The sequence below is a fragment of the Ambystoma mexicanum genome, chromosome 5q (assembly GCF_040938575.1).
Source record: "Ambystoma mexicanum isolate Mex_15411 chromosome 5q, UKY_AmexF1_1, whole genome shotgun sequence".
Lineage (NCBI taxonomy): Eukaryota > Metazoa > Chordata > Amphibia > Caudata > Ambystomatidae > Ambystoma > Ambystoma mexicanum.
Genome location: NC_090933.1, coordinates 135,066,130 through 135,081,291, shown reverse-complemented (window position 1 = coordinate 135,081,291; position 15,162 = coordinate 135,066,130). Strand labels below are relative to the sequence as shown.

At 45.0% G+C, this 15,162-nt stretch overlaps 1 protein-coding gene across 2 annotated transcripts in view; it reads left to right on the top strand.

The window, feature by feature from the left end:
* Positions 1 to 15,162, top strand: part of ATP9B (ATPase phospholipid transporting 9B (putative)) — a 3,609,114-nt gene that overhangs the window by 729,608 nt on the left and 2,864,344 nt on the right. For both annotated transcript variants that reach the window (XM_069620656.1, XM_069620655.1), the window contains exon 6: positions 3,809 to 3,867. In XM_069620656.1, coding sequence (XP_069476757.1) covers positions 3,809 to 3,867 — 59 coding nt within the window. The remainder of the gene's footprint in view (positions 1 to 3,808; positions 3,868 to 15,162) is intronic.

The window sequence follows — 15,162 nt, the reverse complement described above, 5'->3', positions numbered from 1 at the left end:
CCTGCATTTCCAGCCACCTGATTAGCTGACCAGCCTTCTCCTGGTACGATCCTTTATGATCTAGAAAGGACCCAGTTCTCTTATATGCTCAGCAGATAGCTTTGTAAAAAAAGACAATAAGGCCTCACTTGGCCCCCACAACTAGATATTCAATCCTTCTATTATCTCGTCTTGATCGATTTTTGAACATTCTCATACTTATCCATGCAGTACTTGGCTCAAAACTGTCGATCTAGGATTCCTTTCCTAGTCTGTTCTTCTTTTCCAACCAGTATTGAGACATCTTTTGCCATGTTCACTGTTTCTCCTATATCAAACACCTACTTTTGCACTGAGGTTATCGTTGCTGTCAAGTGTTGCTTTAGGGATTGGATTTTTCATTTTAAATCTTTGTTTAATTTACAAACTACCACCATACTCGTACTCCGTTGCTCTTTGGTGAAAGATAACTTTATCGTTTGCCCGGTCACCATATTTTCAGCTCCTACTTGCTTTCTTTTCTTACCCTTATTTTTGTTGATTTCTTCCCTTTCTCTTCCTTCAGACTTCTTTACTGACATGTAGTATTTTACACTCACACCTGTCTCACGTTTGTCACAGAGATCATTTGCCTTCACACTCTTCTGCTTCGAAGGTCAACCCTTCAGTTTATCGCTGTCAATGTGAATTACTGAGAAAATGTCTGTGTAGAAGCTTTATCCATGATGTTTTCATACTTTGCTGCTGACTACTTGGCGAGATGTCTCCTCTAGTTAATGTCCCAATTCACAAATCATGAACATTTTCTGAAATAAAATTCCAGTGTGGCCACAACCAATCTCCATCTATTCACACAGGCTTCTTCTGTGTGCTGTTTTGCTCCTATGCTTCTCCCGGTCCTCTTTGAAAACAAATACTAATGGAAGTAAACTTTCCAGATCTTCAGGAGTCCTTGCTGGCTGCATCAGCTACAAGAGTACCCCCGTCGCTGTCATTTCCATAATTCCCTCATCTGAAAGTCGGCATTTGATGACACTGCTAAGCCAGGCCCAGCATATTGTGTCCCCTCTGCCCACCAGTACAAATGGAGATGAGCTTAGCTAATGCCTTTGCAGCTAAATGTTCCCAGTTTACCATTGGCCCTGAAATTCTGCAAAGCCTTGAACAGGTTAACATACTGCAATGGTAACACGAGTAGACTGAAACAAACGGTCATTGAGCTTTCCGCAACTGCGAGGCATTTTGAGAACTGTATCTGGCATTGTCCTACTCTAAATGTGGAGTTCTTATTGCTGCAACCTAAGCCTCTGATGAAAAGCTGTACACAGCTTGAAACACGTGTCAGGCTTCTCTTCGCACAAACAATAAAGGCTTCTCTTTGCACAAACAACTAATTATAATTTCTTGGCGCAGTGAGACTGGGAACATCTTTGTTTTTCTTCAACTATTCCTGTGGATGTGTATTGGCAGTACACCCACACTGCCCAGATACCCGCAGCTTTGATGTTTATTTTCTTAATCACTGTATAAGCGCTGTGGACTCGTGACTTTTTCTGCCATAACTTTGTTCTTGAGGTTAACATACTACTCTGTGTCAATCAATGCTGGGGCTACACGGAACATGCTTGTGTTGGAAACAAGACCTCTCCAGGCAGCTTTTGATTCCCAGTCTCACACTTCGAATCCGGAGTCTGGCATGAAGCACGTTCTAAAAAGCCAATTACATGTTATTCTCTAAGCCAAGAAATGCTGCAGCTGATCCACACCATAGATGCCAGCAAAGCCACCAAAGAGCTTTTCCAGATCTTTTCCTGATCTCAGCTCAGCAGTTGTGAGGAGCCTGATGCTATTCTTCCATACAGATGGCAAAATGCATACATCTTAAACTATGATGTCGACCCTGTCCTGCCTGCAAAGACCTACATGCAGGCCAAGTTTCCACTCCACTTTCCATGATTTTGTTCCGGTCTCCAAAAGGAAAGTGCTCAAGATTTTAAAATGTGTATAATCCCTTACCTCTGACGTTTGGAAAAACAAGTTAATAAGCAGAGTATCCCCATTCTAATCCCATCTTCATAATATCCTGTAGCCCTGACAGAATACTGACTACTTTCTAGCCTACTGGGTGTAGCCAATGTCCTCAAACTGTACTTCCCATGCAACTCTTTTACCACCTGGAGGTAGGTAGCCTTCTCAGTGTCTACTAATGTTGGCTCATTCTTCCCTCTCTTTGGTACACAGAAACCAATTTCATGTACACTGACAAAGGCTACTTACCACTAGAGATCTGGATCATGCCTGTTTTGCGATCCTGACTATTTGCTCAGAAGCTTTTGACAAATTTGCATCACATATTCTCCAGCATTGGCTCATTCTTAAATCTACATGCTTGAATTCTTCCCTTGTCCTCAGGATGGGTACCTGGGGTGTTAACACATGCTGTAACAGTAATATTAAAGTTAAACTCTGTCATATACAGATATTTTGCTCTATTGACCTATATACCGCAGAGATACCAGCTAAGTTACCACATATTTGCTCATGATGCACAAAGTGACCTTAAGCTATATTAGTGTGATGGTATCATTCAGCAACTTGAAACTGCTTATCACACGTCTATAATTGAATGCATTGTAAATAGATGTTCCGTAGTGGATCTAAAACCATGGCGCAACAACCCACCATCCCCTATAGCCCTCTGCCCCTTTTACTCTCCAGAGAGAAGTTTGAGAACTTAAGTGTTCTTTGTGATTTAGAATTTTCATTCAACACTTAACTCATCCTGTCATAGTAAAATGTGCTTTTGTACACATGTGTGAACTAAGCGGAATTCGACTCCATTTACTCTTGCCGTAAACAATAGCAGCAGTCCATGCAATTGTAATTTCATGGCTTGACTACTGTAATGGCATCGAGGGGTGTTTATATCTAGTTCCAAGACACTGAATTTAATGATCAGTCTAAAAGGGAATCTCCCCAAAAATGTAGAGAACACCAAAGGCGTCCCTTTCCCTGTGCATATTCATTTTTGCAGCAGAACATTTTCCGAGGATGTGATGTATCCTTTTGGGCTGGACTGCTCCCACTGATGACAGAACCGAGATTGATTTTCCATTTGTTGCTACCCTTTGGTAACGATAGAGACAGGCTAAACGTTTAAGTATTAAGGAGATTTGTGGAACTGCTAAGTGGTCCGTTGTCTTTTTGGAAACTGTAGTATCCGGATATTGACTCTGGAATCAACCGCTAAACTGTTGAGGCTGTTTTTCAGAATCTCTTTGGCCAGTTTGTACTCTTTGCCTTTATTTCATCCTTTGTATTAGGTACATTTATTTTTTTAAATGCAGAATATTTTAGGATAAAAGGAAACAAACTAATAGTTCTAACATGAACATTATTTGCCTGCATCCACATGGCCAACCAAGTTAACTAAATTGTTCATATTTCTTTTTATCAGGAAAAAAAGAGGTTGAGCAGGGTTTCGGCAAGGGTGGCATGGCATTGGTCCGTTGCTGGCGAAGATGTGGGCATGCTTTTGTGCTCCACTTGCCTGCTGCTAGTAGGCAATATATTTGAGATATTAGAGATTACCCATTAAGGTGAAAACTGTTTCTGAGTAATTGACTTTTTCTTATTTTTCTTTTGCTTTCTCACATTCTGTTAAAACATGAACTTGGTTCATGAATGAGCATTCTTTTAGACCACACATGTTGTATTCAATCTATTTTTAACCGAGATTAATAAATAATAAGGTATTCTATTTCATGCAATTTGACACATGATTAGTAGGTGTATACTTTTTCAGTGCACATTTGCATTTTCTTTAAAGGTAAAGTACAAGTAAAGAGTTCAGACATTCAAGTTGGGGATCTCATCATAGTTGAAAAGGTAAGCGTTTACATTTGTTGTAGAAATTGATTTGTTTTTTTTTTAACTTGCATGTTCATATTTCTTAGATAATTATTTTAGAGATTACATTTTTGCGACTTAGTTCTTGAGATACCTTATAAATTCTTGTACACATTAATCAAATGGGTGCAAATGTTTTTAAATGGATGTTTTTAAATATATTTATAAAATGATCAAGTCATATTTTATTAATGCGAGTGGAATGTTTAAGCTTCAGATTTACTCATGGTTCAGACTGGCATCATTGTTACTGTATGTCCAACATATGTGCTTTGGAGAATAACTGCCTTGCTTAAGAAAGTAGAGTATATTGATCTGTGTAGAAACAGTCTGATCCCCATTGCAAAGACCCAGGTTGTTGGGGACTAATCACTGATGCTGGGCTACTGCTAAACAGTCTGCATTTCCCATTACATATACCTGGTGGGATAGATGACCCTGCTGTCATTAAGAAATTAGCTGGTGGGGCTCTCGGTTCTTTAAGACTGGCAGATGGTGAGTTGGTGGTAGATGAACCTCATTAGTATGGGGGTTAGTATGGGGTTTGGCCCATGCCAATGTGACTCCATCTGCTGTTTCTGTATGCAGCATTAAACTCATCTAAATTTGGGTGGCTTTAATGGGGGAATCTGAACCGGATTACATTGTGTCCTCTGTACCCAGCAGATGCACAAATTGAGGCTGCTTTACTAATTGTCTCAGAAAGACACCAAGGCTGAGTGAGATGGTCATCCCTCATTTCCTCATCTTTTCCACCCTCTTGAGTTATTTGCCATGCGCTTTGTGGGTGGTAAATTATGATGTATGAGGACTGTAACAAAGTGACCTGCCTTACTCTGAGTATGGGGTAACCACGGAGATCAGATACAGCTATCCGCTACATGATGCAGGTGTTGTGGCGGCATGGGGCGTCTAACCTGGTTTACCCCACCCTCTCCCATGAATGTGATAAGGGCTTTTCAAATGGATCCTAGAATTAGTGTGGCACTTTTGAGAAGCCCAGTGAAAGGTGACCTATTTCTATAGGAAGAGCGACTACAGAGCCATGACAGTGGAACCACAGGTCCTACAGAAAAGTGTGCCTGTTGTGCACTCACTTTGTTGATGTTCGCAAGCCCCAAGCATTGTCAGACCTCTAAGCGAGTGTTGGGACTCGCTAACTCAAGAAACGTCAAAGTGCCCAGCTCAGCAGACTTTCCAAGTAACGAGAAGAGGCTCCAAGGAACAAGACCATTACAAAGTCATGAGGCGGACCATCAGAAGTGGATTAGCCCGAAAGCCCCCATGCTAGAGATAAGTCCCTCTTTCCAAAGCCATAGCCAGTGACCGTTTGGCAGCCTTGTGAATTGCACAGGGCGGCCTCTAGCCTTATTCGACGATCGCTATGTTTTGCCCCATTGGTGACAGGCAACTCCTGAAAGTAGACCACAAGTAGGCACTGAAGAAGGCATCTGAAATATGATATTGTGATAGCAAGTGCAGGTGAAACTTACCTACCCCAAAGTGTTAGTGACTAGATGAAAAAACAGGATTGCATGGAGGGGCACAGACATTGGAGATTTGTTGACACTAGGAACTGTGTTTGTTTGCCTATCTCGTTTGAACCCATAAAGAAGCCATCTAGTTATATTTTGTTTTGAATTTGCTGCCATTTCCTATGTTGCTTTAGTTAAAATCAAACATGTTAGTTTGAAATTCAGGAGGAAGAGGTTCCGCGAAGAACTCGAAACATGAATGGGGAGATTTCCTGAATATCCTTCACATTACGTTCCCGCATCCCAGTTATTGTTTAGCCCGGCTTTACGTGCAACAAAACTAAAAATGTAATATGCAAATTATGATACCTGGTCTTGATGATGATCCGTGTCTTTTTGGTGAAAGGACAGATGTTTTTTTCCATTTCCTTTCCCGGGAAAACAACATGGGGGTATCCGATAGTTCTACACACATCTCCGAAGAGTATATGAGGAAACGGAAATTTCCGATGCACAGCTCTATACATAACAAATATTATTATTATAATAGAACATGAACTTTAACAAGGGTAAAGTAGAATTCATGAATATTCTTGCCCATATTGGAATCCTCCTCTTTTGTGCCTGAAAATAAAGCAAATGTCGAGGTCTGTAACATGACAAAATAGGTTTCCATTTTATTCTCCAGCAGTCTGAAACTCTTAAGATCTTGCAACTGAACACTAGACTCCTTAGTCTCCTAGTTAGTCCTCAAGGGGAATCCTGATCAAACCAACCAGATAATACTTCAAAATTATCCTGGATCACACTCCGTCAATCTTACTACTTCAACAAGTAACCCATTAATGAATTTCTAGTTACATGTAAGTTCTTAATGTATCTCCTAGCAACAATTCAAAAGCACTTTGTTGACCTATGTGGTGAAGTGCCCTGTGCAAAAGCAATGGTAGCTTGAAATTAAACATCTTATCCCTATATCTATGAATATGTGATGTAGTGAACATGCTGAAATGATAGCATCCTGCAGTGGTGGAGGATGCAGAGGAAGAGAACAGGGGACTTGTAGTCAATCTCCCTAAAAACATTGTGGAAGTTAGAGTTTTTACAAACACTGCATGCACTGCTTTGATGGCATGCTTTGATGGCGTTTACATGCCAAGCGCCATTGAGAAACTGAAGGTACCAAGAAATATGGCATGCTGTGATTTTAAAGCAAATGTCTCAAGAGACATTGTGGCATTGAGAACAAGAAACAATGTGACAAGACAAGAGACAAGGCTTAGAATTCCAGAACATGTGACAGATCTTTACTTAAGCAATATAAACCTTGTGGGAGGAGGCATAAATTAGAAGCCAACGCGAAGTAAGGGCTTTAACTTTATCCCCAGGGCATTACTTGACCGATAACGCCCCTATTCCCCATGAGGATTATATTGCTATTAGTACACCGGCATGTTGTACCAGGGTACTAATGGTTTTTTTTTCTCAAGTTGAAAAACAGCGTATTTTCCGTTCTTCAACTTGAGAAGAAAACTATAATACAAGATGACTGATATTGATCAGGGAGGAGGCAGTCCCTTCTACCTTTCGATGACAACCGTTTCCGGGAGGGAGATGCGTGGGGAAAACAGAGTGTTCCTGGCACCAGTGAGAGACGGAGGATCATAAGTTAAGTGGGGAGGGGGTGGGCTGGGTTGGGGGTGTGGAAATTGGGCTTAGGGGGTGAGGGAAGGAGGGGATGGGAGGTGTGGGGGACGCACTTACCTGATTTCCGGCGAGGGTATATGGTAGCCCCCTGCTCTGAGGAGGCTCAGAGTAGGGGCTTTACCATGTGGAAAAGACCCTGTTCTGACCCTCCTGATTGGCAGGGAGGCCACCCCCCCTCTTGCCGGGTACGAATATATAATCAAATATTGAAGTTTGTTGTTTTGGGCAAAGTTCTTTAACATTAGGGCACTGCTGCATTTTCTAGTCGAAACAAAACTGTTAGTTGATCATGTAGTAATAGTGTATGTCAATATGAATCTTGGGTGGTAAGGCTTTGAAAGCTACTTTTGTAACAACTAAAATGTAACACTATTCAAATGGATTTTGTCCTCCAACGTATTCTTCATCTTTGATATTCCTCATCTTTGATAATCACGTCCAGCTTCGGCTTCTTTGGAAAAAGAATTCTGGTCAGAAGGCGCAGTGCGCCGATGGCGTTGAGTCGATGTCCCTTGAAGGCCTCCGTTGAGGGTGATCTCATCGGTGTACAAGTAGCACGCGCAGTGCTTGTTGGCCTCAATTCCATTTTTCCGCAGAAAATGTTGCTTCGGACACTCGGTGCGCCTCGTTAGTATATTTCTACTACGTAGTTTGTTCTTTGACAGAAAATCATTGAAGATGTCATCATCAACCCCCACTACCCATCGCTCAGCTTTCAGGAAGTGCAAGGAATACAGTTAAAAAATGTCGATCACAGACCTGCATCAATCGTGCCTATGGTGTTTGAGAGAAGGCCACGACACGGCCTGCTCGAAGTGTCAGGCGATGACGGTAAAGCCCTGCAAGAGAGGAAGGGGAAATTACAGGTGGGTCGTAAAACCAAATAAGACTGATCCTCGACCGTCAGGTCTGGAGTTCATTCTCCTCAACGCAAGAGTGAAGAAAAGAGATTGAGATCCCGAAGTGGCTCCCTCACTCATTTCTTCGAAGAAGCGACCCATCTTCATCGTCGGCCGACAAATCCCCCAGGAAATGGAGGTGTCCCACCAAGCATTCTTCTGCAGAGTGCGTGGCATTTCGCTTGAAAATTGCTTGACGTGTTCGAAAAGGCCAAGCCTCTGTCCGTGCCTTCTTCGGAAACTGGCCGAGAGCGTTCCCGTTACGACACATGCGTGCCCTCGAGCCTGGGTGATTTGAGGTCTCCGATATAAAAGAGTCATTCGAGTCGTGACGAGCGCTCGAGGACTTCAATGCCATCCAAGGCTCCACATACTCCGAAGGTGAAATCATCGAAGGTTCATCTTGGCCTCAACGCCATTGGCGCCAGTTATATTGACGCCATCAACACCCGTGTCGCCACCGAAACCATCAGCGCTGAAGATTTCTAAGGTTTCAGCTCAGCCCTCTGAGCATGTTGCAGCAAAAGAAAAAGCAAGATGCTAAGCCAAAGCCTTCCACAAAACTGACTCCACCTCCTGAAAAAAAAAACTCTTTTACCCAGGAAGGGGTATTTTAGATCCTTTTCTTCAATATTTGAAGAAGAGGAAAGACCTGAGGATGAGGAGGTTCCTTTTGGTCTGGAGTTTGGAACTCCTAATGTGCCAGAGTTTCGCCTTGCAAAATATGGTGGCCAAGAATTGGGAGTCCCCGGATTCTATCCCTGCTGTGGATAAATCCCTCACTAGAAAATACCGTCCTACCAGCAGCGACCCCAGCTATCTGTCCAAACACCCCACTCATGAGTCTGCTGTTCCAGGTAGCCACAGCTACATATAACAAAGCGGCGTACCCTACCATTACTCCAGATAGGGATGACAAGCGTGTGGATGGATGTGCATGCAAGGTATTTTCAGCTGGCAGTATGGCCTTGAAGTCGGCCAACTCCACTTGTGCCTTAGCCAAGTTTTCGTACACTCTGTGGGAGTGCATCTCCATGGCGGCGGAGCACATACCAGAAGGGGAGGAAAGGGAGTGTTTCCTAGCTATCTGTTAGAGATGGAAAGGAGGCCATGCGTGAATCCCTTCAGTCTGGATTGGACACTGCAGATAGCATCAGCAGGTCCATGGCTGCTAGCACGGTTATGCACAGATTTGCGTGGCTGCGGAAGTGGGGTTTCGCACCAAATTGGCAGTCCCGTCTTCTGAACATGGCATTTGACGGGTCTCACCTTTTTGGCAACAAGGCTGACAAGAGTCTTGAGAGGTTGTAGCCGTCAAAAGCGGCTGTCATATCTTTATGGGCCGCTGTTAGGCAACCTCAGCCTTTTCGTTCATCAGGCCAATCTTGGAGGGGACGATCCTATCTTTACTACTCCTCATTTGTAAAGGCGAGAGGAATGGCCAGTCAAAGAGGCCAAAGGAAAATCCCTCGTGGTGGACGAGGTAAAAGTGCAAAGCCAGCTCCAGCTTCTTTTCCATCAGCAGCTGCCGCAACCGCCTCAAAACCACTTTGAGAGCTTGCATCACGAAACACACCAGTCGGGGGCAGACTGTCTCAATGTCTGCAAGAATGGCGAGACATTACTTTAGATGCCTGGGCTCTGCAAACAATAGGCCAGGGTTACTGCCTTCCATTCTCAACACACCCTCACAACAATCCCCCGGGGAAACACTCTTTGAGGATTCCAGATCCGCTCCTTGTGCAGGAAATATTAACCCTGCTATAGAAAGGTGCTATAGAACCGGTACCTGTAGCGGAGAGGAACAAGGGTTGGTAGTCCCTATACTTTTTGATCTCCAAGAAAGACGGAGGACTGAGACCCATCTTAGACTGGAGGTACTTGAACAAGTTCCTCAGGAAGGACAAGTTCAAGATGGTTACACTTTCTCAGATCCTTCAGGCCCTCCAACTTCAGAATTGGTTGGTGTCATTGGACCTTCAGGATGCCTATCTTCATGTGCCGATCCATCTCAAGCACAGAAAATACCTGAGGTTCGCCGTTGGCGGCTCGCACTATCAGTTTCAAGTCCTACCATTCGGGTTGACCTCTGCCAAGGGTCTTCACCAAACTGATGGTGGTGGTGGCAGTGTATCTCAGCAGAGGGTGGATTCATGTCTAACCCTACTTTGACAATTGGCTGATCAGGGCACGCTCTCCCGAGCAAGTCCTGGATCATCTCAAGGTCACCTACCACTCCCTTCACAGACTGGGCTTCTCCCTCAATTTAAAGAAGTCACAGACTACACCTTCCCAACTGCTCCAATACAATGCATTTTTTCGGTGCATTCTTTTCCGAAAGTTTTGCATTCAAAGCTTTTGCACTCGATGCAATAACTAGGAACAGTATTAGACACATCCTTGGGAAAGAGCTCACCACCCAGGGCAAGGGCTCAAGACATTCTTCAGATGGTTTCCAAATTTCAAAGTGCCCAAAATATTCTGGCCTACGATTTCTTGAGATTGCTCGGCCTCATGGCATCCTGCATTTTTCTGGTGCCAGAAGCCCGCCTAAGAATAAGATCCCTTCATTGGGCTCTGAGAACTCAATGGTCCCAATTCTCAGGAAGTATGACAGACCTGCTCCAGGTTCCAAGCAGGGTCGCGCAGGATCTCCTGTAATGGGCTTGCGAGGACAATATTCTGAAAGGAGAAAATGTTTAGCAACCATGGCGGAGATTACAGTAGTGATGGACGCCTCACTCACGGGGTGGGGAGCCCATGCCAACGATCTGACAGTCGGCGGTCGTTGTTCGCCATCGGAGTCCAAACTATTCATCAACCTTTTGGAGCTGAGGGCAATCAGACTAGCGCTGAAGGCCTTCCTGCCCTCTTTACGGGGAAACAATGTCCTGATAATGACGGACAACACAGTGGCCATACATTACCTCAACAAAAGAGGAGGTGTAGTGTCACTACCACTGTGCAGAGAGGCAATGCAGCTCTGGTACTGGGCAATTCAGGAAGGAATCTCCTTATCTGCAGTTCACCTGGCCGGGAGGAAAACATGACAGCGGACGCTCTGAACAGGCAGGGTGCAGTGTCCCACGAGTGGGAACTAGCTCAGGAAGTCCTTCAAGAGATGTTCGCCCTTTGGGGAACCCCTCAAGTAGACCGGTTTGTGACCGGGGTCAACCGGAAGTGCGAAAGGTATTGCTCAAGGGAATTTCCTCTGAGAGGAGATCGAGGAGATGTGTTCGTGGTGGATTGGGACTTCCCACTACTATACACGTTCCCTCCATCCCTGTCATTCCTCAAGTAATCAGGAGGTTGAGACAGTTTGGAAGCCGCATGATCCTAATTGCCCCAGATTGGGCCAGGACAACGTGGTACCTGCACCTTCTAGACATGTCCATTTCGTCTTCCGGAGAGAGAGAATCTTCTCTCACAAAGGCAGGGACAGGTTTTCCATCCAGAGGTCAACACTTTCAGCCTTCACGCTTGGTTTCTGAAAGGCTGAGATACACGGATTGGGACCTCCCGGATACGTCATGGAGGTGTTGCTTTTGGCAAGAAGGCCAGCAACAAAGTCTCTGTACCGTTGCCGTTGGAACAAGTTTTGCGACTGGTGCAGGGAAAAGAATGTTGATCCTTTTCTATGTTCAATTCCAGAGGTGTTATCTTTCCTCTTATCATTGGCACATAAAGATCTCAATGTTGGGACCATTAAAGGTTACCTGTCAGCACTTTCCATCTTCAAGCGCTCTTCGGAAGAATGCTTCTATTTTAAAATTCCCTTGGTGATTCAATTCCTAAAAGGGCTCACAAATGTGTTCCCACCTTCTTCTTTTCAAGTCCCAGTTTGGGACCGTAATCTGGTTGTAACGTTTTTAATGTGTGCCCCATTTGAACCCTTGCACACATGCCCATTGAGATTGTTAACCCTTAAAACCATATTATTGGTTGCATTGATTGACATCTGCACGTAGAGTGAGTGAGTTGCAGGCACTTTGTTCGAGGCCACACTATACCGTGTTCCACAAGGACAAGGTTGTGTTGAGGGTATAACCCTCCTTCCTACCTAAAGTTGTATCTGATTTCCATCTGAATCAGAAAATTATTCTGCTGGCTTTCTACCCCCTGCCGCACCCTGGTAAAGTACAGGAAAGGCTTCATAGGTTGGACCTTAAAAGAGCTTTAAGCTTTTATATTTCTATGTTCTCCAAGCTCAGAGTGGATGACCAACTCTTTATTGGGTATACCGGAAGAAAATTGGATCAAGCTGTTTCAAAACAGACCTTATCAAGGTGGATTATACTTGGCATCTCGGAATGTTACAAATTGGCAGACAAGGACCCGCCAGAAGGCTTGAGGGCTCACAGCCTCTTCGGCAGCCCTTCAAAGGGGCGTTCCTATTAAATCAATCTGTGATGCAGCAACTTGGTCTTCACTGCATACATTCACAAAGTATTACTGTCTAGATGCTTCCCACTATCAGGATGTTGCCTTTGGTAAGGCGGTACTGTATTCGGCCTTATAAAATGCAGACAATCTCAAATTCTACTCCCTCCACCAAATTCTGCATGCTGCTTTGGGAGTCTATCAAAGATGTGGAATGCGTTGCAGGACACCATCCATTCGAAGAACAAGTTACTTACCAATTGGTAATGTTCTTTTGATTGGATGTTCCTCCAACGTATTACTCCTCTCCCTCCCATCTTACCCCTCTGTAGAATTTCCTATGCAGATTCAACTTCACCTCTCGCAGGGTTGTCTGCTGCCTGCCTATACTGACAACTAACACGAACAAGAGGGAAAAACAGAACTGAGGTACACCCAATGACGTCACCCTCGATGGAGGGCTTCGAGGGACATCGACTCAACGCCATCAACGGATGGCGCCCTCTGCCGGGAATTATTTTTCTGATGCTGGACCTGATTATCAAAGATGAGTAATATCAAGATGAAGAATACGTTGGAGGAACATCCAATCGAAAGAACGTTACCAGTTGGTAAGTAACTTGTTTTTCCATGTAACCTAAATTAATGCCAGGCTAAAACGCTTGTAATGTACTCGCTAATGACATAACTTCTTTAATTAGAGTGAGTGTTGGTTGGTGGTTTAATTTTTTCCACACTCTGTCAATGTGTAGGTTTTCCGGTAGTCTACAATATTGAAAATAGTCACTCTGTCAAAACCAAGATCTCATATTGTCATAGTAATTGTCAAATATGGGAAACATTTGATGATGCATGATCTGTAGGCTTTAAATAATATGTAAAAGTATAGGCATTCAACCAATTTTCCATTTGGAAAATAAGCTGTAATCTACTTGCAAGTTTAAATGCTTTTGGAGTTCATAAATCCCCTTGCAGATTGACACTCAAAAATGGCATTTCTACCCTTCTTTCTTGTCCTGGCCGACAAAGATGGTGCCTTAGCCACCAAGAGGTCCTTCAGGGACATGGAGACCATCCCATCAAGCTCACCCTAGACGGGCCCAGCCGAAGAGTCAGACCCGGAGTGTAAAATGGCCCAGTCCACTTCCGCCGCATGCGAGTGCCCCATTGGCTCCACGAACACTGAATAGTTGAGGTCCCGGACGCATCGAGGTTTGGCCGGCAATGGGAGCGCTGCGGGGTGAGGCAGTGGCACGGTCAAGCCGAGGCTGTGGACAGGTACCAGGGAGGAAGACAGAGGGACATCCCCATCCCGGTTTGTTTTTGGAGTGTCCTGAAAAACTCCCGGTTCCCGAGAACTGAAGCAGTTCCAAGGATTGAACTGCACCTGACGGCAGGAGCTCCATTGTTTCTGGGCTGAGTTCCCGGAGCAGCACTGTGAAGAATCAATTGGCCTATGCTGACACAAATCAGAAATCCAGCAAAAGCGTCAGAGGATTCTTGGTTTGGGAGGAGGGGGCGAGCAGACCCGGTTAACTGAGTGAGTGCGCACTTTTCCCCGTAAATCTGTGGAATAGCCATGCCCATATGAAACCCAGTGTGTGCAACAATGACAGGGGCAGGCCGGGCCTCCTCATGGGGGTCTGACTAAAGCAGAAACACAGAATTACCATAGCCAAGGGGCTGATGTGGTGCCTGAGGTGGAAAGCACCAAAGCCTCTCGGAAATTGTCCTTTATTCAGAGAGCCTTGAGAGAAACCCCTTATTGTACAACCAGCTACAGTGGAACTTTGAAGAGTGCTGGGAGTGTGTGACTTTAGAATGTCCGTCCATTGTGCGCTCATTGATGAGTCAGCTCTTTTCCTCGTACTCCGGAGAAGTTTTCATCCCTCCTGTGTCGCGTACCTCCCTCCTCTGCTGCTGGAGCAGCGAAATACCTTTTTCGGTGACGACGTGCAGCTGATTTGTCTTCACCTGTCTTGCTGCTAGGACACCTGGTGAGTTCATAATGCATTCTACAGTTCTCCTTCCCTCTCTCCACATCTTCCGTCTCTCTCTGCCCCCTCCCTCCATGCTGCTCTCCGTCTCCCCTATTTGCTTTAACTGCTACTCTATCTCCTATTCTACTTCTCTTTCGAAGCTCGGAAGGAAAACATTCAAGAAAGATCTCCTGGTTTCCAACCCAGGCCTGCCCATTGCTGACACATACATCAATGCTTTTTCCAGGCAGACTGTCACTGACATCCTCTTGGTTGCTCCCTCTCCGGACCTATGGACTCTCCATATGGTCTCAGTCCTTTCCCTTTTCTCTTCTTGGTGGTACCAGAGGGGACGTACTCTTGGCACATGTTCAACCCTCTAGGTGCATCAATAATATCTACCAAAATGGCACTGTCATGGCCCAGGGCTCTCAGCTCAACCTCCTCCTACGCGATAGGTGTCTTCTGTCACTCATCGACTTCCTCCCTTCTCCTGCCTCCCCTCCCTCTGCCACCCCCCCCGACCCCTTGGCCACCACCGACTGTTGTACCACATTCCTGTACCCCTCCTCGTGCAACCCTGACAAATCGGCTCTGTGACACCCTTGGCATTTGTCCTGGCATTGGATTAACCTTCCCAGGTTCAGCTAGCCACTTTTCTCTTCCCTATCACACTGTCCACCTGCGGCGTCCCTCAAGGCTCTATCCTCTCGCTGTGGCTCTTCAACATTTACCTTGGGCCTCTGGCCCACCTGATCTCCTTGCTTCAGTGTTATGCGGACGACACACAGCTCTCCTTCAAGATTCCATCTACTGCCTCTTCCTCCTCTCTCA